Genomic DNA, 27,199 nt, shown 5'->3' on the forward strand with positions numbered 1-27,199 from the left:
CTGATCCCTGCCGAGGCTGTCATCGGTGCTGTAAATGGCAGCTTTCACTCCTGTGCGTTACCATTTTCCTGACACGATACATTCAATGTCAGGGAGATGACGGCGGCCCCGTTGGCTGCAGGGTCTGTGTCAGGCTCTAGAATGGCCTCCAGGAAGCAGCCAGGCTCCATCAAAACCCAGCTTGAATTTAGCATTTTCAAAATCTGGAAGGAGACTGTTAGAAAGCAAAGGATTCTCCGAGCCGCGGGCCAGGAACTTACAGGGAAATTTACTGTCAAATTATTTCAAATGACTTTGTTAAGGTTGTGTCACATCTCGCCTTCCTTACATCATTTTATTTGTTTGGACGTTTTTTTGACCCCTGGAATAAACCTTATATTTTGGACATTTGTTTAAAATACTTATGTGCCAATGTGTCTTATGTTTTTTTTTTTGGAGGGGGGGGAAATGAAATGCAAATTTGGATCTCAAGAGGGATGAAGGATATTATGTTAGACATAATGGATTCCGGAAGACAGGACAGCGCCAGCATCTGATAATTAACGGCAGCGCGCGTTTCTGCCTGATATGTGAAAGGTACTCATTTTACAAACCATTGGGTCCATTAAGTAGACGGCGCCCTCTAGTGTTAAGACACGGTAAAGGATTAATAATGTGTCAATTTGGGGAATGCAATATCTCCTTATGGACAGTGCCTAAAATTGCGTGAGGAGTCCTATAGGCTGGGAAATGCTCCTCTGGAATTCGGGGAAGAAAGTATGAGTCCTGTGGGATAATATACCCGTGCATAGGCAAGCACAAGCATCTGACTATGACAAGGGCCAAATTGGGGTGTTCCTGGTATAGAGTAGCTATTACTAGAGATGAGCGAAGTATTGGAAAATTCGATTCGCCTGCTTTGGCAAAATTAAAATAAAATTAGCTTCATAAAAAATTACTTTGTCACGATGTGCATTTCTTTGTAAGTAGCAGGTGCAATGACAGCGATCGGCGATTGTTCTGTCCCCTTTATTGTACCCCTCAGATGTCGTGTTTATACATGATCGCGGCATCTGACAGCAATAATCAGGTGTAAATTAAAAAAAATAATTTAAAAAATACTTAACCCCATCCAGAGCCGGGTGCCGCCATCTTGATTGAAGATCTAGCACGACATCTAACGCGGCCCGTGATGACATCACCATGTCAGCCAGCGTGATGACGTCATACGTCACCGGGGACGGGATTTCGTGCAAGATCTTCAGTCAAGATGGCGGCGTCCGGCTCTTCGAGCCGAAATGGAGGAGGTAAGTATGATTTATTTTTTAGAGTTTTTTTACACCATTTAAGGTAAAATTGATTAATTACCACGAAGCACAAGGAAATTCGGCTTTGAGGCAAACCTAATTTTCCCTGAAATTCGAAACAAATTCCACTTCATGGAGTTCGATTCACTGAACACTAGCTATTACCAGATGAGTGGCAGGGGCAATATTCGAATTCGCAATATTTCGCGAATATTTGGGCAAATATCCGTCATATTTCATATATTCGCGAATTCGAGAATACGTGATCTCTAGTCATTATTTTCTTGATTGCGAAAATCGGCAATCGGAAAACTCACGATAAACATTTGCGATATGAAAATTTGCGATCAACACTACTCCTAAAGTCAAAGATATTGCAGCCTTCTCATTGGCCAACAAGCTAGAAGCAGTGAGGGATCATGGGTACTGATGAAAAAAAAAGTTGAATATTCGCGATTACGAAGATATAACACTATGATCTAGATATTCGCAAATTCTCGAAGTGGCAAAATTCACGATAAAAATTTGCGATTAGAATATTTGTGATCAACACTAGCTATTACCTATCAAAAGTGATTGCATGAAGGACAACCAGTGAACCAGCGAGAGACTCAAGGCTAGCATGTCTGGTCCGATCGCAACAGAAGGGCTACCGTAGCAAAAATCGCTGGCTATGATAGAAAAGACCGCTACGTATGAGGCTGAGGAACCGAACGGCCATGTTTGCCTCTGTCCACTACGGAAAGTGACTACAGTGGAAGAAAGCGGCCTGGTCTCATGAATCCCATTTTATTTTTAATCAAATAGACAACCTGGAGAAGAGTTGGTACCAACTAAGTATCATGACATATACAGCGGCGACCAGGGATCTCACTGCACTTACTATTATCCCTGGGCGCCGCTCCGTTCTCCCGTTATGTCCTCCGGTATGTTCGGGGACTTGGTTATAGTAGGTGGAGTCTGCCCTTGTTCTGCTGGGCGTCTCCTCCTCCTAGGCTGTAGCGCTGGCCAATCGCATCACAGAGCTCACAGCCTGGGAGAAAAGAAAACTCACAGGCTGTGAGCTCTGCGATGCGATTGGCCAGCGCTACAGCCTGGGAGGAGGAGACGCCCAGCAGAACAAGGGCAGACTCCGCCTACTATAACCAAGTCCCCGAACATACCGGAGGATATAACGGGAGAAGGGAGCGGCGCCCAGGGATAATAGTAAGTGCTGTGAGATCCCTGGGCGCCGCTGTATATGTCATGATACTTAGTTCACAATGTTTGGACCAATGAAAGGTCCTCTTTAAGGTCAACTGTAAAACTGCACGCACCAAGCTCCCTCTAGTGGCAGCCCAGCTGTGAAAACACAGATTTCATACAGGGGCACCCTTGCTCAGGACCCATCTCTGTGAGCCAAATGGTAGAGTTGCTCTCTAACACTGGTAGCTGTTCTGGCAGAGTGGATGCATCCATGTATTACATAGACAGCCAGTCTGTAGAAACGCAGTCATACTATATTACATCTCCCCTGCAAGAGAAGTGCCTGGCTGTGTACTTTTACCCTTTTTTAAAGGGGTTTCCTGGGACTTAAATATTGCAGAACTATCTGATCTGTGGGCAGGGGCGTAGCTAAAGGCTCACGGGCCCTGGTGCAAGAGTTCAGCTTGGGCCTCCATTCCCTTAGTGCTTGCTGGCAAGGGGCAGGGTAGCAGGTAGCCTTCCTGCTGCCAGGGGCAAACATTAAAAGGGCACCCCCTCATGCCAAATACTTTGACCTAACCGCTTCCCTCCAGCCAGAGGTGTAATTTGACCTGCATGCACTTTCTATAATGCCAGTGTCTTATGTGGCACAAGGGTTTTTGGGCCCCCTCAGGCTCCTGGGCCCGGTAGCGACTGCTACCTCTGCACCCCCTATAGCTACGCCCCTGTCTGTGGGACATCCCTGCCAGTCCGCTCTTAAAAGGGGTGGCCTCTTCATCAGCATGTGTGGGATTGAGCTGCAATACCAAGAATAGCCACTATACAATATATGGCGCTGTGCTTGGTGTACTATAAAGAGGCCACAGTGCTTGTCCTAGTGCTGGGCTGATTGGTCATTAATATTTATTCGTGGAAACCCCCTTTAAAGACTACAAAAGAGAAATGTTCATGTACAGCCACACAGTAAAGAGGACTGTTAATTGCAACATCAGGTAGACAGATAGATGGCTGGACAGACATACAGAGAAATAGATAACGGCTGACAGGCGGATAGATAGATGGATAGATACATTAGATAGATAAATAGATAGATAGATTGATAGATAGATAGACATATATTACAAAGATAGATATATGAGATAGATATCAGATAGATAATGGATAAATACATTTATGAGATACTGTAGATATATTTATTAGATAGATAATAGACAGACTGAGATATATCAGATAGATAGAGTTATAAAATAGATAGATATGAGAGATAGATAGATATATTTATGAAATAGATAGATAACAGATAATTAGCTGATCATTATAAGATACAGTTTTCAAACGCAGCACTGATTACAGTCTCACAGTCATGTTTAGAGTTACAACCTGTGAGTTATTTCTGCCATCTGCTGGTGAAACCGATAAGTGCAACATATCAGCCTAAGGCCTCCTGCACACGAACGTTTTTTTACACGGTCCGCAAAAACGGGGTCCGTAGGTCCGTGATCCGTGACCGTTTTTCCGTCCGTGGGTCTTCCTTGATTTTTGGAGGATCCACGGACATGAAAAAAAAGTCATTTTGGTGTCGGCCTGGCCGTGCGGAGCCAAACGGATCCGTCCTGAATTACAATGCAAGTCAATGGGGACGGATCCGTTTGATGTTGACACAATATGGTGCCATTTCAAACGGATCCGTCCCCATTGACTTTCAATGTAAAGTCTGGAGTTCTGTTATACCATCGGATTGGAGTTTTCTCCAATCCGATGGTATATTTTAACTTGTAGCGTCCCCATCACCATGGGAACGCCTCTATGTTAGAATATACTGTCGGATATGAGCTACATCGTGAAACTCATTTCCGACAGTATATTCTAACACAGAGGCGTTCCCATGGTGATGGAGACGCTTCAGGTTAGAATATACAAAAAAACTGTGTACATGACTGCCCCCTGCTGCCTGGCAGGTGCTGCCAGGCAGCAGGGGGCAGACCCCCCCCCCCTGTTTTTAACTCATTGGTGGCCAGTGGGCCCCCCCTCCCCTATTGTTAACTCGTTGGTGGCCAGTGTGCGCACCCCCCTCCCTCCCTCTATTGTAATAATAGCATTGGGGCCAGTGTGCGCGCCCCCCCCCCCCCCTCCCTCCCTCTATTGTAATAATAGCATTGGGGCCAGTGTGCGCGCCCCCCCCCCCCTCCCTCCCTCTATTGTAATAATAGCATTGGGGCCAGTGTGCCCCCCCCCCCGATCATCGGTGGCAGCGGAGTAGAAGATTCATACTTACCTGGCTGCTGGCTGCTGCGATCTCTGTGTCCGGCCGGGAGCTCCTCCTACTGGTAAGTGACAGGTCTGTGCGGCGCATTGCTGTCACTTACCAGTAGGAGGAGCTCCCGGCCGGACGCAGACATCGCAGCAGCCAGCAGCCAGGTAAGTATGAAAATCTTCTACTCCGCTGCCACCGATGATCGGGGGGGGGGGGGGGGGGGCTGTGGGGGGGGCGGTTGTGCGCACACTGGCCCCAATGCTATTATTACAATAGAGGGAGGGAGGGGGGGGGGGTTGGGGGGTGCGCACACTGGCCCCAATGTATTAAAACAATAGAGGGAGGGAGGGGGGGGTTGGGGGCGCGCGCACACTGGCCCCAATGTATTAAAACAATAGAGGGAGGGAGGGAGGGGGGTGCGCACACTGGCCACCAACGAGTTAACAACAGGGGAGGGGGGGGGCCGCACAATGATATTCAAACTGGGGAGGGGGGGGGGGGGGGGTCTGCCCCCTGCTGCCTGGCAGCCCTGATCTCTTACAGGGGGATATGATAGTACAATTAACCCCTTCAGGTGCCGCACTATCATATCCCCCTGTAAGAGATCGGGTGCTGCCAGGCAGCAGGGGGCAGTCTTGTACACAGTTTGTAGTGTATTCTAACTAGAAGCGTCCCATCACCATGGGAACGCTTCTGTGTTAGAATATACTGTCGGATCTGAGTTTTCACGAAGTGAAAACTCAGCTCTGAAAAAGCTTTTATGCAGACGGATCTTCGGATCCGTCTGTATGAAACTAACCTACGGCCACGGATCACGGACACGGATGCCAATCTTGTGTGCATCCGTGTTCTTTCACGGACCCATTGACTTGAATGGGCCCGTGAACCGTTGGCCGTGAAAAAAATAGGACAGGTCATATTTTTTTCACGGCCAGGAAACACGGCTCACGGATGCGGCTGCCAAACGGTGCATTTTCCGATTTTTCCACGGACCCATTGAAAGTCAATGGGTCCGTGAAAAAAAACGGAAAACGGCACAACGGCCACGGATGCACACAACGTTCGTGTGCAGGAGGCCTAAGAGTTTGTCTTCATGGTTGTTTCTTGTATCATATTGCCAACCTTTATTTTTGGACAAAAATTTGGAGAGAAGCAGGAGATTTTTTTCCTACTTTACATTAAAAGTGTCTAATCCAGTTTTTGAAAGAAATTATATCCAGGGAACATCACCACTGGTATAGACATGTGAATAAGCCCTGAGCTCATATAGGGTAGCACATTCACCAACTGACTTTTTAAAATTGATTTACCAAAAAATAGCAAGAAAAAAAGAAAACTAGCATTTTTGGTTCTCTGGGTTCCTTGCTGACACGGGGCGGGACATAAAGCAGAACCCACCAGACAACTCCACGGTCAGATTTCTGCACGCAGTTTTGCCAAAAACTGGAGCCGATCATAAAAGGAAATAAAGTATACAGGACAGATGCAACTTCACCTCTGTTTTGAATACACTCCTGGTTTTGGCTTCCAAAACTGGATGCAGAAACCTGACCGTGTGGTCATGCTGTAAAGATAGCTGCCATCCTGCTATGTTTCTTCACCGTCCATAATCTTTGATCGTGTTTAATTAAATAGGGAAATCGGTGTATAAAGCTTCTGTGAATCACTGAGCCCCTGCCATGTCATATCTTGGTTACAGCTGCAACGTTACTCGATGTAAATCGATGTAATCCTGCATCTAGGATTCGTTTTGATCATGTGACCATGGAGCGTGAGTGAAGCCCCCATCGGCACCGCGCTGCACTGTCCTGGACCTGGCGTGCACTCATCAACAGCATGTGCTGCCTGACGCTGTGTGACATCAGGTCCCAGTGCATGTTGGGAGGAAGAAGACACTGCGGTCCTTCTCCTGCGGACTACATATTGGCCACCTGCGCACCCTGCCAGGAAAAGTAGGTATTACAGGGGGGGGGAGCTGATGGCACTGGGGGACATGATGGCATGCAGGGGCTGATGGCACGGGGGACATGATGGCATGCTGGGGCTGATGGCACGGGGGACATGATGGCATGGAGGGGCTGATGGCACTGGGGGACATGGCATGAAGGGGCTGATGGCACTGGGGGACATGGCATGAAGGGGCTGATGGCACTGGGGGACATGATGGCATGCAGGGGCTGATGGCACTGGGGAACATGATGGCATGGAGGGTCTGATGGAACTGGGGGACATGATGGCATGCAGGGGATAATGGCACTGGGGAACATGATGGCATGGAGGGGCTGATGGCACTGGGGGACATGATGGCATGGAGGGGCTGATGGCACTGGGGGACATGATGGCACGGAGGAGCTGATGGCACTGGAGGACATGATGGCACGGAGGAGCTGATGGCACTGGGGGACATGATAGCACGGAGGAGCTGATGGCACTGGGGGACATGATGGCACGGAGGAGCTGATGGCACTGGGGGACATGATGGCATGGAGGGGCTGATGGCACTGGGGGACATGATGGCACTGGGGGACATGATGGCACAGAGGGGCTGATGGCACTGGGGGAGTGGGGGACATGATGTCACAGAGGACTGATGGCACAGAGGACTGAAGACATGGGGGGCTGATAATGGCATGGGGGGCTGATGAGTTTTTATAAAGGAAAGTGTTCTTTTAATTAGTTTTTTCTTTTTAGAGTACTCGATTAATCGTTGGATTAATCGATAGAATACTTGATTACTAAAATAATCGATAGCTGCAGCTCTAGTTGTGGTCACACCTGTGGTTTTGGTTCTCCTTGTAAAGATCTAGCAAGTGTAGAAAATAATATAGACAATGCTCCCTGGGGAAAAAGTATGCAGATTAGTTCTCTCTGGTGCTACCTAATGGTCAAGGACTGACCCATTAAGGAGCCTTGACATTTTGCTGTAATCCCTTGTCATGTTTCAAGGTTCTTTAATGAGTCGGACATCGACTTTTAGGGGAGCTTCCTATAGGAGGCACCAAAGAGACAGCTTTCTTCCTTCTGGAGGAGAGCTAATCGGCATGCTTGTATAGGTTGGTATTCATCTTGAAGGAACTGAACAATATAGCGAGCTGAAGTTACTACTGGTTCTGTCTGGGGAGGGGGACCTCCTAGGAGACTCCACTGATGTGGAAAATTAAGATGTTGCAGCAGTGATTTGGTGCTGTGTCCCCTCTAGTTTTCCCTGCACAACACCGCCTGGTTCACTCCGCTGTGCTGTAGTTGGCAGTATGGTGGGCGACCGGAGAGCCACTGAGCAGGAAAAATCAGTGAAAGGGAACAGGTGTTATAAAGGTTGGCCCATCTTAATATCTGATGGCCCCACCTCTGGAATCCGCTCCTATTTCCAGAGAGGGACCCTTAGAGTGAAGGAGAACACAGTGCACATGCGCAGCGTGCTCTCCATTCATCGCTGTGAGAATTCTTAGTGTGCTTGGCTGTTTTTTGGAAATCCCATAACAGTGAATGGAAGGCGCACCGCACAAGTGTTGCCACCACTCCTTTCATTGCTATGGGACTACTGAAAATTGCCGAACTTACGCTCTTCTAGTTTTGCATTTCCCATAGCAGTGAATGGAGGGTGGCCACACATGCGCGACTGCTTTCTGTTCAGTTTAAGGAGACTCTGGAGATAGGAGCAGGATGGGACCTGCACCTACCTGACATTGATGGCATATACTAGTGATATGCCATCAGTGTCTGAGATAGACCAACCCCTTTAAATCAGCAATGTGGACCCTCTCAGGATAATAGGGCTTAGGAGATTAAGAAGAAGGTAGATGGCAAATGGTGATGAGCAAAGCGAGCTTCGGATGCTACATCTGAAGTCGCGTAGTTTAAAACTTCAGATTTATACTGTATGAAGATTCGTCTCCGTACAGTATTAAAATGGGCTCAGATGAGCTGAAGTTAGTTATTCGCGAAGTTGCTCGTGACTTCGTTGAATAACTTCGGTAGTTGATTTTTAAAGTGGAAAACCAGTTTAAAACCTGAAACCGCACTGGTACATCGAAACCGAAGCTGAGTTCGGTTTGAAGTTTTAAGCTGGTTTTCCACTTTAAAAATCAACTACCGAAGTTATTCAACAAAGTCCCGAGCGACTTTGCGAATAACTAATTTCGGCTCATCTGAGTCCATACATTTTAATACTGTACGGAGACGGATCTCCGTACAGCATTAATCCGAAGTTTTGAATGAAGCAACTACGGATGCTTTATCAGCGAAATTGCAGAAGGCCTCGATGGTAAGGTGCGTCTTTTTGCTGATGACACAAAGATTTGTAACAGGGTCGATGTTCCTGGAGGGATACACCAAATGGAAAAAGATTTAGGAAAACTAGAGGAATGGTAAAAAATCTGGCAACTAAAATTTAATGTTGATAAGTGCAAGATAATGCACCTGGGACGTAAAAACCCAAAAGCAGAATATAAAATCAGTGATACAGTCCTAACCTCAGTATCTGAGGAAAGGGATTTAGGGGTCATTATTTCAGAAGACTTAAAGGTAGGCAGACCATGTCATAGAGCAGCGGGAAATGCTAGCAGAATGCTTGGGTGTATATGGAGAGGCATTACTAGTAGAAAGAGGGAGGCGCTCATGCCGCTCTACAGAGCACTAGTGAGACCTCATCTGGAGTATTGTGCGCAGTACTGGAGACCATATCTCCAGAAGGATATTGATACTTTGGAGAGAGTACAGAGAAGAGCTACTAAACTGGTACATGGATTGCAGGATAAAACATACTAGGAAAGATTAAAGGACCTTAACATGTATAGCTTGGAAGAAAGACGAGACAGAGGGGATATGATAGAAACTTTTAAATACATAAAGGGAATCAACAAGGTAAAAGAGGAGAGAATATTTAAAAGAAGAAAAACTGCTACAAGAGGACATAGTTTTAAATTAGAGGGGCAAAGGTTTAAAAGTAATATCAGGAAGTATTACTTTACTGAGAGAGTAGTGGATGCATGGAATAGCCTTCCTGCAGAAGTGGTAGCTGCAAATACAGTGAAGGAGTTTAAGCATGCATGGGATAGGCATAAGGCCAGCCTTCATATAAGATAGGGCCAGGGGCTATCCATAGTATTCAGTATATTGGGCAGACTAGATGGGCCAAATGGTTCTTATCTGCCGACACATTCTAGGTTTCTATGTTTCTACGGATGAAGCATCCGAACCTCGCTTCGCTCATCACTAATGGCAAATATCAACTGGCAAACTCAACCCTACTATGACAAACTCAGCGATGCCATATCTGCAGCAACATTGTCAAAACATTTCCTGTTACAATTCATTCGCTTTAATCTTTTTTTCTGGATTTGATGAGTGAAGTGAACTCAAAGGCCCGGAGATAAGGATGGAGAGAGAAAGGAGAATGCTAGGGGCCGTCCTCCGGACACACGCTCCTGTTCCAGCCGTGTACGGGTATTACACTGTGGCAGACAGCCGCCTGGTCAAGAGTCATGGTCAGAACTCAGGTGCTTCAATGCCGCCCCCCTCCCGCCATAATAACAGCAAATACTTTTAGGCTTGAAATGCGAGAGCAGCAGGGACAAGCGGCTCAGGGCTGTGCCTGTCATATGGAGGCCTCAAACGAGAATGTGTGACAGGCTGAGTGATTTATTATAGCGAGGTCACTGATAAAAAGGGGAAACGTGACGTTTCAGGCCTGATTTATTGACGCCACCGTCCAAATCCACCAGACTGCAGATAATACTCATAACTACTTCTACACTGCCACAGAACCTACACTGAAAGTCACATGAAAGTCACAGGAATTTTCAGTGTCTTTCAATTAAAAGAATAGGACAAGTACTAGGCAGCGGTGGCACTATATTGTGTGTCCTTGTAGATAGCTTCATAGACATCTCAGATTTTATTTAACCCTGTAAAGGAGTACAGGATTACAAAAAAAAAAAGACTACTTTCTTCCAAAAACAGCGCCACACCTGTCCACAGGCTGTGTGTGGTATTGCAGCCCGCCCAGAGCCTTTTGACGTCAATGCAGCTGAGCTGCAATACCAGACACAACCCGGGGCAGATGTGGAGCTGTTACTGGAAGAAAACATACATAAACAACCCTTTTAAAAGGGATCTGTCAGCAGATTTTTACCTATGAGGGTACATTCACACAACCGTGCCGTATTTTACAGAACGCACATGGCCAGCGCTATATAGAAAATGTCTATTCTTGTACGCGATTGTAGACACATGCTCTGTGTTTTTTTGCGGGGCCGCAAAACAGAACTACGGATGCGGACATTCACACTTTTGTGGCCCCATTGAAATGAATGGGACCTCACCAGTCCGCAAAATTGCAGAACGGATGAGGGCCCATTCATACGGTCGTGTGAATGTAGCCTGAAGGCATCTGTGTTGGTCCCATGTTCCTATGTGCCCTCATTGCTGAGAAAAATGATGTTTTAATATATGCAAATTAGTCTCTAGGAGCAACGGGGGCGTTGTCATTACACCTAGGGGCTCTGCTCTCTCTGCAATTGCCGCAAATAAAACCAAACCAGTAGGGGCCCACAGGTCACCCTCCCACATAAGGTGATTCAGGGTTCAGAACACAGTGCTTAGGTAGCCTGTTTTTATGCTGCAATGCATCTTTATGCATAATACCTGCTAACAGGTGTATTAGATTGCATTACACTGAGCCTACCACTAGGGGGAGATAATACCTCCCATATATATATATATAGCTTAGCTCAGGCCTAGTCTAGGAGTGTGCAGTCTGGGTGTGTCAGTCTAGAGCAGGCATCCTCAAACTGCGGCCCTCCAGCTGTTGCAAAACTACAACTCCCAGCATGCCCGAACAGCCTACAGGTATCAGACTACAGCAGGGCATTGTGGAGTTGTAGTTTTACAACAGCTGGAGAGCCGCAGTTTGAGGATGCCTGGTCTAGAGTTAGTTCCAGACCAGCGGTGTTCCAGTTCAGTCTGGAGTTTTGATCCCTTAGTTGAAGTGCTGCATTCACTCAGTAGGATATAAATTCAAAGAATACTAAAGAAGGAGACCCACAAAGGGTTCCGGCCATCTCTACAAGCGCCTTAGGACCTTTGGATTTAAATGTCAAGGATTTACCAGCCTCCGGCAGCCTCACTAACCTGCACTGGGATAACAAGAACCAGCCTCAAAGTCCTCTACCAGTAAGCACATAAATCTATATTATTTAATGGCTAGAGAGACAGACATTACACCTGTCAGCAGTGGACTGGTTGCAGCTTTACCTCTGTCCATCTTAAAAGAGACTGTTTAATACTTGGATGTTACTGTTACCAGGAGCAACGTTCAATAAAAGTTATAAGTTGAATTACACCATCCTCGTCTCAGTCTCCAGTTCCTCAGTTAACACTACTTTTAATGGTTGTACCACCACAAAAGGTACTGGCATCACGACTACAAGGGACCTACCATAGGCACATTAATACAGACCATCAAGGGCACCTCGTGCCACCATCTGGCCAGTGTCCCTTACACCAGAGTGTGCCCCAGAGAATTCTTGTGCCGTTCTCCTCTTCACTTATGCGAGCCTGCCCAGGGACGACATAACTGTGAGTAACCAGAACTGTATTTACCTCGGCCCACCTATTGCTCACACCGTGACCTCACGCATAATTCCCCTGCTAGGTCTGGCATACCGCATAAGTAATTGTCTACTTTTTATCTGGTCCGGGGTCTGATCTAGGAGTCTGGTCTGTTGACTAAATTAATTTAGGGTCTGGGTCATGGAATAATTTAGGGCTCTAGGATTTTAATTACCAGTACTTTAGGGGTCTGAATTTATTTAGTGGTCTGATCTTGAGTTTTGCATTAACTTAAAGGCTATGAACACCTCCAGAGGCAATTTTATTTTATAATAGTATTTTACTCATTTTGGGCTAAGAATAATTTTTGGGGTCTTTATTAAAAATATTAAGCCATTCTATCACATAGAGTTAAAGGGGTTGTTTGGGTTCGGAGCTGAATCTGGACATGTCCCCTTCTTCACTCAGGCATCCCCTCTGAGATGAGCATCAGAACATTTCATGGGCGATTCTAGGCAGGGCAAAGGCTTTTTCAGCACAGCCAGTGACATACCGGGTCTCTGCTAGGTGGAGGCTAAAACAGGCTAGGGCAGCGCTAAAGCCTGCCCATTGGTGCCGCTGACATCACCGGGAACACTGCTGAGCAGAAGCCTCCGCCTAGCACTGTAAGTTTGTAAACAAAAAAGCCCTTGCTCTGCGCAATACAGCACAGAGCAACGGAAAGCTGCTCATCTCGGAGGGGCTGCCTGGGTGAAGAAGGGGATATGTCCGGGTTCAACTCAGACAACCCCTTTAACGGTTTTATAGCCGCGTAAATCGTACTTTTTATTTTCACTTTGAGACGGTCATCTAGTAACCCTTCTCACTAAATTACAAGGTCATAAACACAACATTCTTATCAGGAAGATAAGTATTAATCTATAATGAGTGTTTAGGAGGTCAGAGATCAGAGATAAGGAGCCGTCAGCTGAGCTGCCTGACGAAACAGTGTGAAAAGCCAGATCCTTCTACCAGAGAAACTCAAGACAGTGGTTCAACATTTTTAATGAAGACCAATTGAAAAAGTGTTTTTTAGCTCAAAATGAGTACAATACAATTGTTCTGTCCCCAGATGCAGATCCAGTTGTTTTTCTGTGTGTTTATCAGCTTGACATTGCATTTAACTGTGTTGTAATTCATTTGCATTATATTGTATGGTAACAGCACCATATATTGATGAGTTCATGTATTTCATCCAGCCTGTTTTTCCTATGCATTATGGGAGTTCCCAGGGCATTGTGGGTAGTTCCTGGTTCTTTCTAGTCTTGTGCTGGTATAGCAAGCAGCCACCATCTTATGTCTCAGGAGCCACACACTCTCACTGGTTTTCCTGCCCCATCATCTGTTATTCAGCCTGTTTTTAAGCATAGTCGGTAAGAGCACTATCTATGTGTCATTATACTGCAGTTTATTATGTTGTTGCATTGTGTCTTATGCCATGTACCATCGATATTTATGTTCTGAAATACTACTGTTGCATTCTGTAGTTTCACCTTTCCTGTCAATCTACTATCAATAAAGAGAAGGTTAAAGCAGTACAGTTTTCTCTTCTTATCAAGACAGAGAAGGTTTAGCTACATGTCAGATTACACACCGTGCTAACGTGTATGAGGACAGTATAACAATACTAATAAAAAAAAATCCCCCCAAAGGTGTATATAGCGGGTCGGGTCTGGTGTTTAAAATAATATAGAGGTCTGATATTGTTTGATGTCTCACGTTCCATCTTACATTTTCTACTTACTGCATGTAACTGTAAGTTTTAATTTTAGTTTTTTTTCTGTGACTTGGCCGGCAAGCATAGAGCTCGTAACTGTTTTTTATAAGCAACTTTTGACAAAGTCTTTATTAAAAATCTCTTACTCTTTTCTGCATACAGATTCAGTAGACATCTCCAAAAGACATTTATCTCCATGGTAACAGACAACAATCAAACTCTGTGTAGTCAGATCTTTCAGTCATACTCTTCTTTTATTTGCCTTTCCAGATAATGTACATCCACCAGGTTGGCAAGAAGTAGGATGCAGATAGAAGAGAGTATGACTCCTGGGATGAGATTGTACAGGATTTGTTTGTAGACTGTTACCATGGAGACATTGCATGTTGCTATACACTTTGTTATAACCTCACTGGATCGCTTTCTAACAGCATGTAAATGGCAAAATATTTTCAGATCAGTTATCAAACTGGTGTAAAATAGAACTGGCTTAGTTGCCCATAGCAACCAATCAGATTCCACCTTTCATTTTTTACAGCTCCTTTGGAAAATGAAAGGCAGAATCTGATTGGTTGCTATGGGCGACTAAGACAGTTGACCCCAATAAAATGTACAATATGTGAAAAATTACCTGGACCAAGACAAAAAAGCGTTTTTTCCATCTCTTCCACACATTTTTACCAATCGCCCATAAATACCTGGGGAACAATTTGGAGAAAGCAAATTAGAAAATATTCACAGGACGGTGAAGGGTACAGTCATTTTGTGGAAGAAAAAAAAATGCAGCCATCTAAGGGGCTGATTTAGTTTTTTTCAGATATAGCGCCACTTTTGCCCCTGGGCGGTGTCTGGTATTGCAGCTGAACCATATGCATTCGTGTGAATATCAGACGTGAGTGAAGCTGTTTCTAGAAAAATAGCACACTCTTTTTTTAAATCCCATACAACACCCTTAAGGATGTAGAAAATAAATAATAATGGTACGCATGAGATGAGATGAGTCCAGCGGAAAGGAGCCCAGCACCGCCCCGCGTCCTCCGAATCTCCTCCTTGCTGGCTGACGTCACAGAGCTGGAGCACCGAAATCTCGCGATGCGCGAGCTAGCGCATGCGCAGTGTCGGCATCATGTTCATTCCCTGTGCTGGCATCAGCACAGGGAACGAACTACGCATGCGCTAGCTCGCGCATCGCGAGATTTCGGCGCTCCAGCTCTGTGACGTCAGCCAGCAAGGAGGAGATTCGGAGGACGCGGGGCGGTGCTGGGCTCCTTTCCGCTTGACTCATCTCCGGCTACAGGACTCATATCAGGTCATTTGCATATCACTCAAAACCTGTTTTTTAACACAATAAACGCAGAGAGCTATAGGACCTGGGTACTGCAGATATGCTAGTCGACCATCTAGCAGCCCATGTCCCCAGCTCTATGCGCAAAATCCTGGTGTACAGGTTCCCTTTAAAAAGTGACTAAGCTTTTTTATATATGTGCTTGTCCAGGACTAGAAAAATTAATTTGTCTTTCTTTCTGCTAATAGTGCTGCACCTGTCCATGGTTTGTGTCTGGTTTTTGCAACTTATTCCCATTCTGAGCCTGAACTGCAATACCAGACACAGCCAGGCACATGTATGGCGCTGTTTCTGGGGAGAAAAAAGGAGACCCTTTTTTCAGTCCTCGAAAACCCCCTTCAAGCAGAAAAATAGGGTGTCAGAAGGATCACAATGTCGCCAGTGTTTTTGATAGTTATCTTAGAGGCCCTGGTAATTTGATGTACAAACACTGTTAATATTTTAATAGTTTAGAAATTTTCGGATTTGGCGACACTTGTTAAGTTTAATCTTTTTATTGTTTATATATTAAATTGGGAAAGGGGGGTTTGAACTTTTAATATATACATATTTTTTTTACTTTTTACACAATAAGGCCTGTATTACACAAACATATTATCTGACAGATTTTCTGACCAATCACTGGTCAGATGGTCGTTTACACACACAGATCTTTTGTTTTACACATTAACTATTTCTCTGGTTGGACAGATAATCTGTAATACAAGCCTGACTTTTAGTACCCTTAGGCCCCTTTCACACGGGCGAGTATTCCGCACGGGTGCAATGCGTGATGTGAACGCATTGCACCCGCACTGAATCCAGACCTATTCATTTCTATGGGGCTGTGCACATGAGCGGTGATTTTCACGCATCACTTGTGCGTTGCGTGAAAATCGCAGCATGCTCTATATTCTGCGTTTTTCACGCAACGCAGGCCCCATAGAAGTGAATAGGGCCGCGTGAAAATCGCAAGCATCCGCAAGCAAGTGCAGATGCGGTGCGATTTTCATGCATGGTTGCTAGGTGACGATCGGGCTGGGGACCCGATCTTTATTATTTTCCCTTATAACATGGTTATAAGGGAAAATAATAGCATTCTGAATACAGAATGCAAAGTAAAATAGTGATGGAGGGGTTAAAAAATAAAAATAAAATAACTCACGAGTCCACTTGATCGCGTAGTTGCGGATCTCTGTCTTCTTCTGTAATGTTGAGCTGCCGGCTAAGGACCTGTGGTGACGTCACATCACATGGTCCAATCACATGGTCCCTCACCATGGTGAAGAACCATGTGATTGGACCATGTGATGAGCACAGTGACGTCGCCACAGGTCTTTTGCCAGGTCCTGAAGATAGAACAGAGACCGGCAGCTATGGAGCAGGTAAGTTAACTTTTTTTATTTTTTTTTAACCCCTCCATCCCTAATTTACTTTGCATTCTGTATTAAGAATGCTATTATTTTCCCTTATAACCATGTTATAAGGGAAAATAATAAAATCTACACAACACCTAACCCAAACCTGAACTTCAGTGATGAAGTCTGGGTTTGGGTCTGGGTACCAAACATGGCACGCGCGTGCAAAACGCATTAAAACGTTTTGCACTCGTGTGGAAAAATTGCGCATTATACCATAACACACCAGCATCTTATCGGGCCCTCACACGCCACGCTTGTGTGAAAGAGGCCTTAGGGGGCTAGAACCTGGGATCTTTTGATCCCTTGTCCCATTCACTATATTAGAGAGCTATTATGGTGAATGGGATTTTGCCTCTCTACCTACTGAGCTATTTCTCATGCACAGAGCAGCAGGGAGGTTACCATGGCAGGACTGGAAGGCTTCTGAAGCATCCTTGCTGTCATGGTAATCGATCAGAGCCCCGTAATTTCATAGTGGGGACTCCATTTGGAAGGCAGAGGCCTAACAGATGCCACGAATGCCGTTGAATGCAGCTTAGGAGGGGTGAGATGACTGGTTCCGGTGCGATCAATGATCCAGGTCATTGTGGCTGGGTGCCTGCTGTATTATACAGCCGGCACCCGCCATTTATGGAGCGGGTCAAGTGCTCCATACACTTCCTTCTCCATAATGTCGTACATTTACTGATTTACAGCATTATGTGTTAAAGGGTTAAATGTGATCTACTTACTTTTGTAATTTACTTTCCATTAAAATAATGCTCCAGTTGTGAAATATTCTATTTACTTAATTATAACGGCGCCTCCTGGTGTTTAATTCATATACTGTAGTAATGTGCACGTCCACCTGAGGCGGTGGTCTATGCTCAATTCCATCCCTCAACTGCCGCCAGCCATATCTACTCTAAGGATCCATTCACACGTCCGCAATTCTGTTCCACATTTTTGGAACGGAATTGCGAACCCATTCATTTCTATGGGGCTGCACGATGTGCTGCCCGGATCCGGAAATGCGGACCCATTCCCGAAAAAAATAGAACATGTCCTATTCTTGTCCGCAATTGCGGACAAGATTAGGCATATTCTATTATAGTGCCGGCGATGTGCGGTCCGCAAAATGCGGATCGCACATTGCTGGTGTTCGTGTTTTGCAGATCCGTGGATCCGCAAAACACACACAGATGTGTGAATGGACCCTTAGAAGTAGTTTTTGCAAATCTGCTCCAATCTCTTTTTGGATCGAAGGACCCCGGGTGATAAGCTGATCACACAATGCCCTGCTGTTAGAACCTTCAGTGATCAGATGTGATCAGTGAGGGAATCTGGTAGTAAGTGTTCAATTTCCCTGCAGCGCCACCACAGGGGAAATGAAGCAGTACACAATAGTCTATCCATGTCATGCATGAATATGTGAGGCAAGATGTTCATCCACCCTTCTAGAGGGCTTTACATTAGGTTCGTTTTCTATAGTCTTTATGACTATACGTCAAGTTCTGTGAATGGTGACAATGACTAATTTTTTCGATTTTTTTAATTTATTTTTTATTGGACTAATAAATGGGAAATTTCTTTGGAATAGCTCAATCGCCCATGTAATCTATAGATTTAAGTTTCCAGATGGGTTCAGAACATGGCTGATGAGTTTGTTGAGGTGCTCCGTGCTCTTTCTATATCACATTGTGTTCTGCATTTTTCATTGATTTCATGTTAAGGACACATGAGGCGAAGTCTCATCTGCTCGGATACACTGCGGTCAGGCCTCCTAAGGTTATGCCTATAGACTGGGAGAATTTCACTTCCAATCGCTGATGAAGCATGGACCTCAGATCACTGGTCTCGGGGAGGACTTGTCTGCAGGGAATGATGATAATAGGAACCTTCTGGGACTTTATACTGGTAATGCTTTCTCAGGGGGCACATGACATGGGAATAAACTGGGGTCTCAGAACATAAAATTGCAGAAGCTTGCCACCTGATTGTAGCTGAACCCAATGAATGTAGAGCAAACTTCCTTTAATATGGCTTCAATGGGACTTGACAAGTGGAGGATTAGCATATATTCTGCATTATCGTTCAAAAGTATATAATGAAGGGAATTTACTACTTGCTTACATCTGCTCGCTCTTTGTGAAATCCTACATTGTATTGCTGTTATGTGAAGGTTCTGGATTACTGGATGAGCGATTAGTAAAAATAATAATATAGGGGTCTTCCAGGAGTAAAATCTTGATGAGCTATCCTCAGGATAGGACATCAATATCTTATTGGCGGGAGTCCGACTCCCGGCACCCCCACCAATCAGCTGTTCTCCGGTGAACCGTTTCCACCTCTTCCTAGGCTAGTGATGTTATGATCATCCGCCACATGGAGTTTTTGCAGTTCAGTGCCATTCAGGCCTCATGCACAAGACCATATTTTGCATCTGTATACGATCCACATTTTTTGTGGCTTGCACATGGAACCATTCATTTCAATGAGACTGCAAAAAAAAAAAAAAACGGACCACACACGGACGGCATCCATGTGCTGTCCACACCCGTGTGTCCATTCTGCAAAAAGATAGAACTTGTCTTATTCTTGGCCGCAAAATGCAGACCATAAACCTATTGAAGTCTATGGGTCAGCAAAAAAACGGACTCAACACAGAGTCATCTGTGTTGTGTGAATCCGTGTTTTGTAAACCCCAAACAGATATGGTCATGAGGCCTCAAGTGAATGGACCTGGGATCCAACATCAAGCACCGACTGTATACAATGTATGGTGCTGTGCTTGGACTGCAGTGATGAGACTGAAGTGCTCATTGAGTTCTGCGGCCTCTTCAAACAGCTGATCAGCGGGGCCAGTGGTGTATATGGAGAAGTAAGGGCCCCATAGAAAGGATCAAACCAGGCCCCCCACACAGGACCGAAAGGTTTCCGCCTAAACCCCTTTCAATGACCCTTGGGCCATTTTTTCCACTGCTTCATTTGCTAAAAGTTGTTCTCTTAGAGGGTAGAGTCCTGACCAAGTTTTCACCTCCAGTAGAAGAAGAGATAATCCCAACTAAGTCTGGGCCGCCTCTTGCCCTGGGCCCCATAGCAGTCACATAGTCTGCCACTATGGTAGTTACGCCCCTGAGTGGGGCTGATGGGAGTCGGACCCCCGCCGATCTGATACTGAAGACCTATCCTGAGAAAGGGTCATCAACATTGTACTCCCAGAATAAATGCTTTAATATGTTTCATATGTTTTTCTATGAAGTCCAGAATACCAGGTTCTGCACACAGCATTAGAAGCAGGAGGAGCAAGGGTGCACAGAGTGTATTGGGCCCGCCCTTGATGCACTTAACAGCTAATTTCCATATCAATTAAAAGTAATTTTTCTCCAGAATGAAGCATCGGATCACTAAGTGAAAGGTATCATTACCATTCAGCTGAGTTTATCGGTGAATTTCCCGGTCACAGGTTCCCTTTAAGGCATGGACCATACAATATAAAAATTGTATCTCATCTTCATTCATGACTTACAATACCATAAACAGCCCATAGACAAGAGCGCCGCCATATTTTATTCTTATTTCAACTTACAGTCGTGATTTAGCTACGACTGTGCTACTTACCCACAATGCTTCATGTTCTGTGGTTTATCCATTCGGACTGCTAATTTGATCTTCAAGTCATGATCAGGGCAATTTTTTGACACTGTCATTTTATGCCACTCCGACTGTTTGGGACTGTTGGGTGTTGGGTGTAGTACAACCTTTAAAACACACAAGTAAATGACAGAAAAAATACAATGGAGAATCATTTGGAAGAAAAATGCACCAAAAATGTATTATGCACTTTTGACATTATTATTTATATCTATCTATAGAGAAAGTTTCCAAACAAGGACCCTACTCTCTATCAGGGGCGGACTGGCCATAGACCCCACAGGCAAATTTCCCAGTGGGTCGATGCCTAGGGGGCCGCCAGAACCCTCCTCCTGGCCGTCGGTCTGGAGCATCAGCCACTTATGCCCCTGGCCAGCCGCTGCAGGGGCCCTCCTGAATTCAGCTGTATTGCTGTCCTCAGGCCGATGATACAATTTTATACTGTAGTGCTGGCGACAGTATTTTATGCTGCACTGTGGTATTTAGTTCTGCTGGGGCGGTATTTTCTGCATTATGGTATTGCTGGTCCTGCCTACTTCTGTTGTCCACGCCTACTTGTTTTGCTCCGCCTTCTGTCAATTTGGACCCACCTGCAACACTGAGGCCACTTTTAAGTTTTTTTCCAAGGCCACTTTAAATTCCCAGTCCGTCCCTGCCCTCTATGATGTCCATTTGCCTGAATAGTGGACAGGTGTTGAGTTGACCAGTTCACTGTCCACTGAAGCTACTGTAAGTTCAAGAATGATGATGATGAACTTTCCAAAAGAATTTCAATAAAAAAATAAAAATACAACTAGGGGGACCATATGACAATATTGACCTCTTGGTCTTCTTCTGCTGTGACTAGCATATGTTTTGACTCTATATACCAGACATAATTTTTTTGTCCAAATGCTGCCTGTGCGTAGATGGTGAGAAATGTCACACTGGCATCAACAGGTGTCCTACCAGTTCTTACCCGTCCAAGTTCTTTATCCTCCAGAGCAAGAACTCCGGTGCTTTCGGTGAAGAGCTTGACCTTGACGGCAGGTAGGGCGTGGGTGGTACTGAAATCCCCTTGTGTGCCCCAACTGGAAGAAAAAGAGGCAAATAAATATGAGTCACAATGTAATTGTGATAAGGAGGTCAAGGAACGGGTTAAATCTGAAATGACAATGTAGCACAAAAATGTGCTACAACTCTGTGACAAGAAATGTGTTAATTGTCTCTCTAGTTAATGTGAGACAGATGTCTGCAATGGTGGTTCGGTGCTAAGATCTTGTAGGTGCAAGATGTTGCAGATCAGCAGTAATACAACTTGTTTCATTTAACCCATTCAATACAAAGACATTTTCAGGTCTAAAAAAAAAGTATATTTATGTTCCAGAAAAAAAGTTCTGTGGTGTGATCACAGTTTTCTGTTTGTGATGGTGGGCCAAATGTACATAGATGGGGAGCAATGGGCTGTACCTGAAGGTGTTGCCATCCAGACCCATATACTATGTAGGGTTAGGGTGATCTGGAAACCTCTGGAAGATATCTCATAGGGGTTGTGCAATCAATACCTGCGCATGTGTCCTAATAAGGCATATAGATGTCATAGAGGGAAAACTCTGCTTAGAAAACCCCCAGTATGGAGACCCACTAAGAGCAGTTCCCCCTTTGGTTTTCCTTCCTGCCCATGGATGTCATGAGAAAATATTCTATGTTGCAGATTCTGGTTGGGTCTGACTTTTGCCACAAGCATAATTTTACATGTTTTTTTTTTAAAGTTTTTTTTTTAACTGTTACTCTTCGATTAAAAACTACATGAAGGCACCCATAAACATAAAGTGTTGGATGGCATGTATAGAGGGTATACTTCCCAGTAGCGTACATTTACAGTGCTGGCGGGAGATCCTCGAGCAACATAGAGGTATGGCATGGTGAGGATACGGGTGCAAGAGCTGTGCCTGCGCTAATAGTAGCAGGTATCAGCTGTAATATGAAGCTGACAGCCATTAGATCCAATTCCAACAGCAAATTGAGCTCTGATCATCACTATTTAATCTCTTAGATGCCACAGTTAATAGCGAATGTGGCATCTAAGGCTACTTTCACACTAGCGTTTTGGCTTTCCGTTTGTGAGATCAGTCATGGGCTCTCACAAGCGGTCCAAAACGGATCAGTTTTTCCCTAATGCATTCTGAATGGAAAAGGATCCGCTCAGAATGCATCAGTTTGCCTCCGATCAGTCTCCATTCCGCTCTGGAGGCTGCCTGCAGCGTTTTGCTGTCGGCTTAATGAAACTGAGCCAAACGGATCCGTCCTGACACACAATGCAAGTCAATGGGGACGGATCCGTTTTCTCTGACACAATCTGTCACAATAGAAAACTGATCCGTCTCCCATTGACTTTCAATAAAGTTCATGACGGATCCATCTTGGCTATGTTACAGATAATACAAACGGATCCGTTCATGACAGATGCATGCAGTTGTATTATTGTAACGGATCAGTTTTTGCAGATCCATGACGGATCCGCCCAAAACTTGAATGTGAAAGTAGCCTAAGCAGTTAGAGTTCAGCTACACAGCAATTAAGGGCGCAACATGTGTCGAGCACCCAAGTATTGCAGTGTAGCAGGGCAACCATAGAAATGATTGGGGTTGCAGCGCGACTCTCGTGTTTGCCGCAACCTTGACTCCCGAATAGCAAAACAATCCAGCAGTATAGGGTTTTTTGCAATTCTGGAAAACGTGCAGCCAAATTGCTGTGTAGCCAAAGTTTTAGACAGAAGAAGTGTCTCCCTTTGCCCTCCCATCAGCACCTCTATATGGTTTCCATGAAAGGACCCCACCGATCTAATAGTTGTCCCCTATTCTGTTGATAGAGGGTAACGTGTAACAACCGGAATACCCCTTTAAGCCTATTAATCCAATCACACTGCCTGTTAGGGTTGATCTTGCTGAATAAAATGATACCTGTCTTTTGAAAATCAGTTGTAGAGTTCCAGAAAAAAACCAAAAACTTTTATTCTTTGTGCATGTGGCTAGCGGCGGAAAGCTGTGGTGCACCGGTGAAGGCCCCTTGATGCACTGAAGCCCTGATTTGCACGACCAACCCTACCAGGTTGTGTGTCTGGTTTATTAGGGTTGATATTGTGGGCAGGTGCCCTTTAAGAAGATCCAGTAAAAAGCTTCTGCAGTCATCTCTCCTCCCTGTGGCCATTTTTCCTACCCAGAGACCAGCAAAAACACAGACAAATATATGCAACGAAGCACTCCTCCTCCGTTGTGCCTAATATCACACTGCATCCTATCTGCTGGCTGGAGTTCAGCATCTGGTGCCTGCCAGCAAATGCATTTGATCTTTAGAGGATGAGCGCGGGCATAGTAGTCATTTGCCCAGCACGGCAGCTGTGAACTATATAACAAATGGGGACGCCCGAAGCGAGCAGGTAGCGGCACGTCGGTTCTGTCCGCAAATTAAGAGTTCAAGACGGGACAGAAAACTGCGACTGTTACGGTACAGGGTGGTGTAATGCTGACAAAGCCAGGGGGTAGATTAAAGCTCCTGGGCACCCATACAAAATTTGTAATGGTGCCCCCTACCCTGTGCCAGTTAAAATACTGGTGTCCGCATATAGGGCAGAGCAATCTTCTTGCTGAAAGGCCTGGGTGCGACTGGAATCTCTACGCGCCTGGATAAAATGATTCAACCTCCTTTAATGTTAAAATACAAGAAATATAGAATTGATTTTATTCTAATTAACCCCTTAAGGACGTGGCCTATTTTAGACTTCAATATAAGATTTACTTATTTTTGTTTTCTTTCATCTCCGCATTTCTAAAACCGTAACATTCTTATTTTTTAGTCAACATAGTCGGGCACGTTGTATTTTTAGATGGTACTATTTTGGGTATATGCAGAAACCAGGGCTCCTGTCTGATGGTAGTTTGGGTGCGGATGCCCATGAGGTTCAGTGTCTGCATGGGTGCAAGCAGGGGGTGTAGAATGCAGTGGCCGACATATGGTGTAGGAGTGAGAAAATCAGGCCAGAGATAGAAGAATAAACATCTTTTCTTAGTGCAAAATAGGAAGAGTGTTAGTACATCCATAACAAGACACAGGTCTAGCATTTGACAGTGCTATTCTCTCCCAGCTAGCAGTGTATGGATTCTATCCAGGATGGGAGTTATGGTCCTCTTTCCTCTCCATCTTGCTAAAGTCTCTTTTAGTAGAATCTATGGCAGGCAATAGTACTCTGACGACCGTGGCTATAGTGTCCACTGTGGCATGCAGGGCCTTGATGGCACATCTGGCCGGGAAGTGTCCAGGTGTGCAGGATATCCTAGCAGTATCCCTCCCCTGCAGTAAAGTCTGAATGGCTGTAGTTGCAGATTAACTTACTAACTCCTATATTTGGCTATGCAGATTCCAAGTTCTCCTTTTCTCTCTTTTTCTGTAGATCTTGCAGAGATCTGTTAGTATCTGGAACTTGAGGCCCAAGAAGAAGAATAAGCACATGGACTTTGCTTCCTTCCTCTCGGAAACTCTAGTCTAGACTCTCCAAAAAGGATAGGGGGTAGAGCCAGCCCACATCTAAGCTCCTTTGATGGCTGAGCCAAAGTTATCAACCTTGGGATTGCCATCCACATACAGTATACTGGTTGACATACATAACATGGCATACAATGTATGACATTAGAAGGAATTAACCAACCATTTGTCAGTCTCTTTGACACACTAAAGAGACTGCATAGCTGCAGATGTAGCAGAGCTAAAATTGCCTCTGATAACACATGGCACAGTATTATCTTGGTTATCTCGTGGCAAAAGCCATTGAAATTCTTTGTAAGTAGTGGGTGCAATAACAGGGTGCGGCGATTGCTCTGCTACCCCAACCCCCCCCCCCTTCCCCCGTACATGAACCCCTCACATGTCATGTTCATAGCTGATCGCGGCATCTGACTGCAATAATACAGTGTAAAATAAAAAAAATATTATAAAATCATACTTACCCTCATCCATTTGATCGCAAAGAGCTGGCCACCGCCATCCGGATTGAAGATCTAGCATGAAATCTTTTCCAGCCCGTAATATCGTCATCACGTCGGCCGGTGTGGTGACTTCACACGTCACCGCGCACAGGATTTTGTACAAGATCTTCAATTAAGATGGCAGTGCTCAAACCTATTCAACATGTACAGAGAAAAACGGCTAAAAATGCCAGATACAAGTCCTATAATGGCCAGCAATATTGGCGGCTACATGCAGCAAGATTTCCTCAATTTTATCATGTAGATGCAGATATATTATGAAATGTATCAACTTAATAAATGAAGGCATAGTACGTTTGCCTGAGGTCTCAATGGGATGTTAGGCCAATTCTGTATTCAACCATGGAGCCTTTTAATATAGACCCTGTCTATGGTAAACTTCCTAGATAGCCAACTGACCTATAGGTGATCACTAGTGATGAGCAGCAGGGGTCATATTCGAATTTGTGATATTTTGCAAATATTTTGTAGAATATTCGTCATATATTCGCGAATTCGTATATTCATTATAGTCTACATTCTTTTTTTTTTTACGTGAAAATCGGAAAGGTAATGATCGCGTAATATGCTAATGTTGCGTGCTCAATACAGGCGTGGGTCAAAAACGAATATATAGCGCTATAGATCATTGGCCCACAAGCAACTTGAGCAGGGAGGAATTCATGACTTCAGATGGAAAAAAAATCATGAATATTCAAAAAAACTAAGATATAGCACTATATTCAATATAGTGCTATATATTAGTTTTTTAGACTATTCGTAATTTTTTTCCATCTGAAGTGAACACATGATTCCTCCCTGCTTCTTGACGTCATTGGCCCACAAGCAAGGAGCAGGGAGGAATCATGTGTTCAGATGGAAAAAAATGACGAATATTCGTCATTACGAATATATAGCACTATGTTTAAAATTTTCGCGAATTCTCGAAGTGCCGATATTCGCTATTAAAATTCGCTATTCAAAAATTTGCGGTCAACACTAGTGATCACACAAAGTCAATGTAATGGTCCTGATCACATCTAAACTCAAGCATGGAATCTAGCAGCGCTTTCCATGTAGCTACCACATCACCATTTTTAGAACATTTTTCTTTTCGGAAATACCAGCACTAGAAGGATTTAGGTTCTTGCTGCCGATAGCAATAATATGAGCAATGGGGAACTGATTACAGCAGCCAATACCTTCCCGAAAAAGAGAACAATACAAGGAGTGTTGCATTGTTTCGTCAGCTCTTATTAATATCGCCTCTCCTGCTCCAAGACATGGAGATGTCAGGGTAGTGATAGATACTCTTTACAGAGAAGGAAACTGCTCCACGCTCTGCACGACAGCATCTGCTTTCCAAACATCTCTCCTCTTTGCTAGTAAAACCATCACATTTGCCGCTTGCTCCCATACCATATGTTACTGACAAATGTTGCTAACTAAAAAAACAAACAATCATTTTCATCAGAATTTTTCACGGGATGATGCCACCGAGGGACCGAAACCCTAAATTAAAAGGAACTGGAGATGAGGTTCGCAATCGTAGGAGGCTCCGGGTATATATGAAGCGCTAATTAGATAAGAGATGTCAAACATTTTACAGTAAGACCTGGAAAGTGATTGTAGAAATAAAGGAGGCTGGGGTGATAAGATTGCAAGGAGGACTCACAGAGCATTAAACCATTGCTCCTGGCAGAACAAAGTTTGTCATCTGGCCCCGCTGATTGGGATGTCTCTGGTCGGCGGTGCTATCACAGAGCACAAACAGCCAAGGACTAAGATA

At 44.8% G+C, this 27,199-nt stretch overlaps 1 protein-coding gene across 8 annotated transcripts in view; it reads right to left on the reverse strand.

The window, feature by feature from the left end:
* Window positions 1–27,199, reverse strand: part of CADPS (calcium dependent secretion activator) — a 448,325-nt gene that overhangs the window by 194,782 nt on the left and 226,344 nt on the right. For all 8 annotated transcript variants that reach the window (XM_044300692.1, XM_044300700.1, XM_044300697.1 and 5 more), the window contains exons 7-9: window positions 21,369–21,480; window positions 20,378–20,517; window positions 14,664–14,730 (exon numbers count right to left, since the gene is read on the reverse strand). In XM_044300692.1, the coding sequence (XP_044156627.1) occupies window positions 14,664–14,730; window positions 20,378–20,517; window positions 21,369–21,480 (319 nt within the window). The remainder of the gene's footprint in view (window positions 1–14,663; window positions 14,731–20,377; window positions 20,518–21,368; window positions 21,481–27,199) is intronic.

The sequence above is a fragment of the Bufo gargarizans genome, chromosome 7, assembly GCF_014858855.1.
Source record: "Bufo gargarizans isolate SCDJY-AF-19 chromosome 7, ASM1485885v1, whole genome shotgun sequence".
Lineage (NCBI taxonomy): Eukaryota > Metazoa > Chordata > Amphibia > Anura > Bufonidae > Bufo > Bufo gargarizans.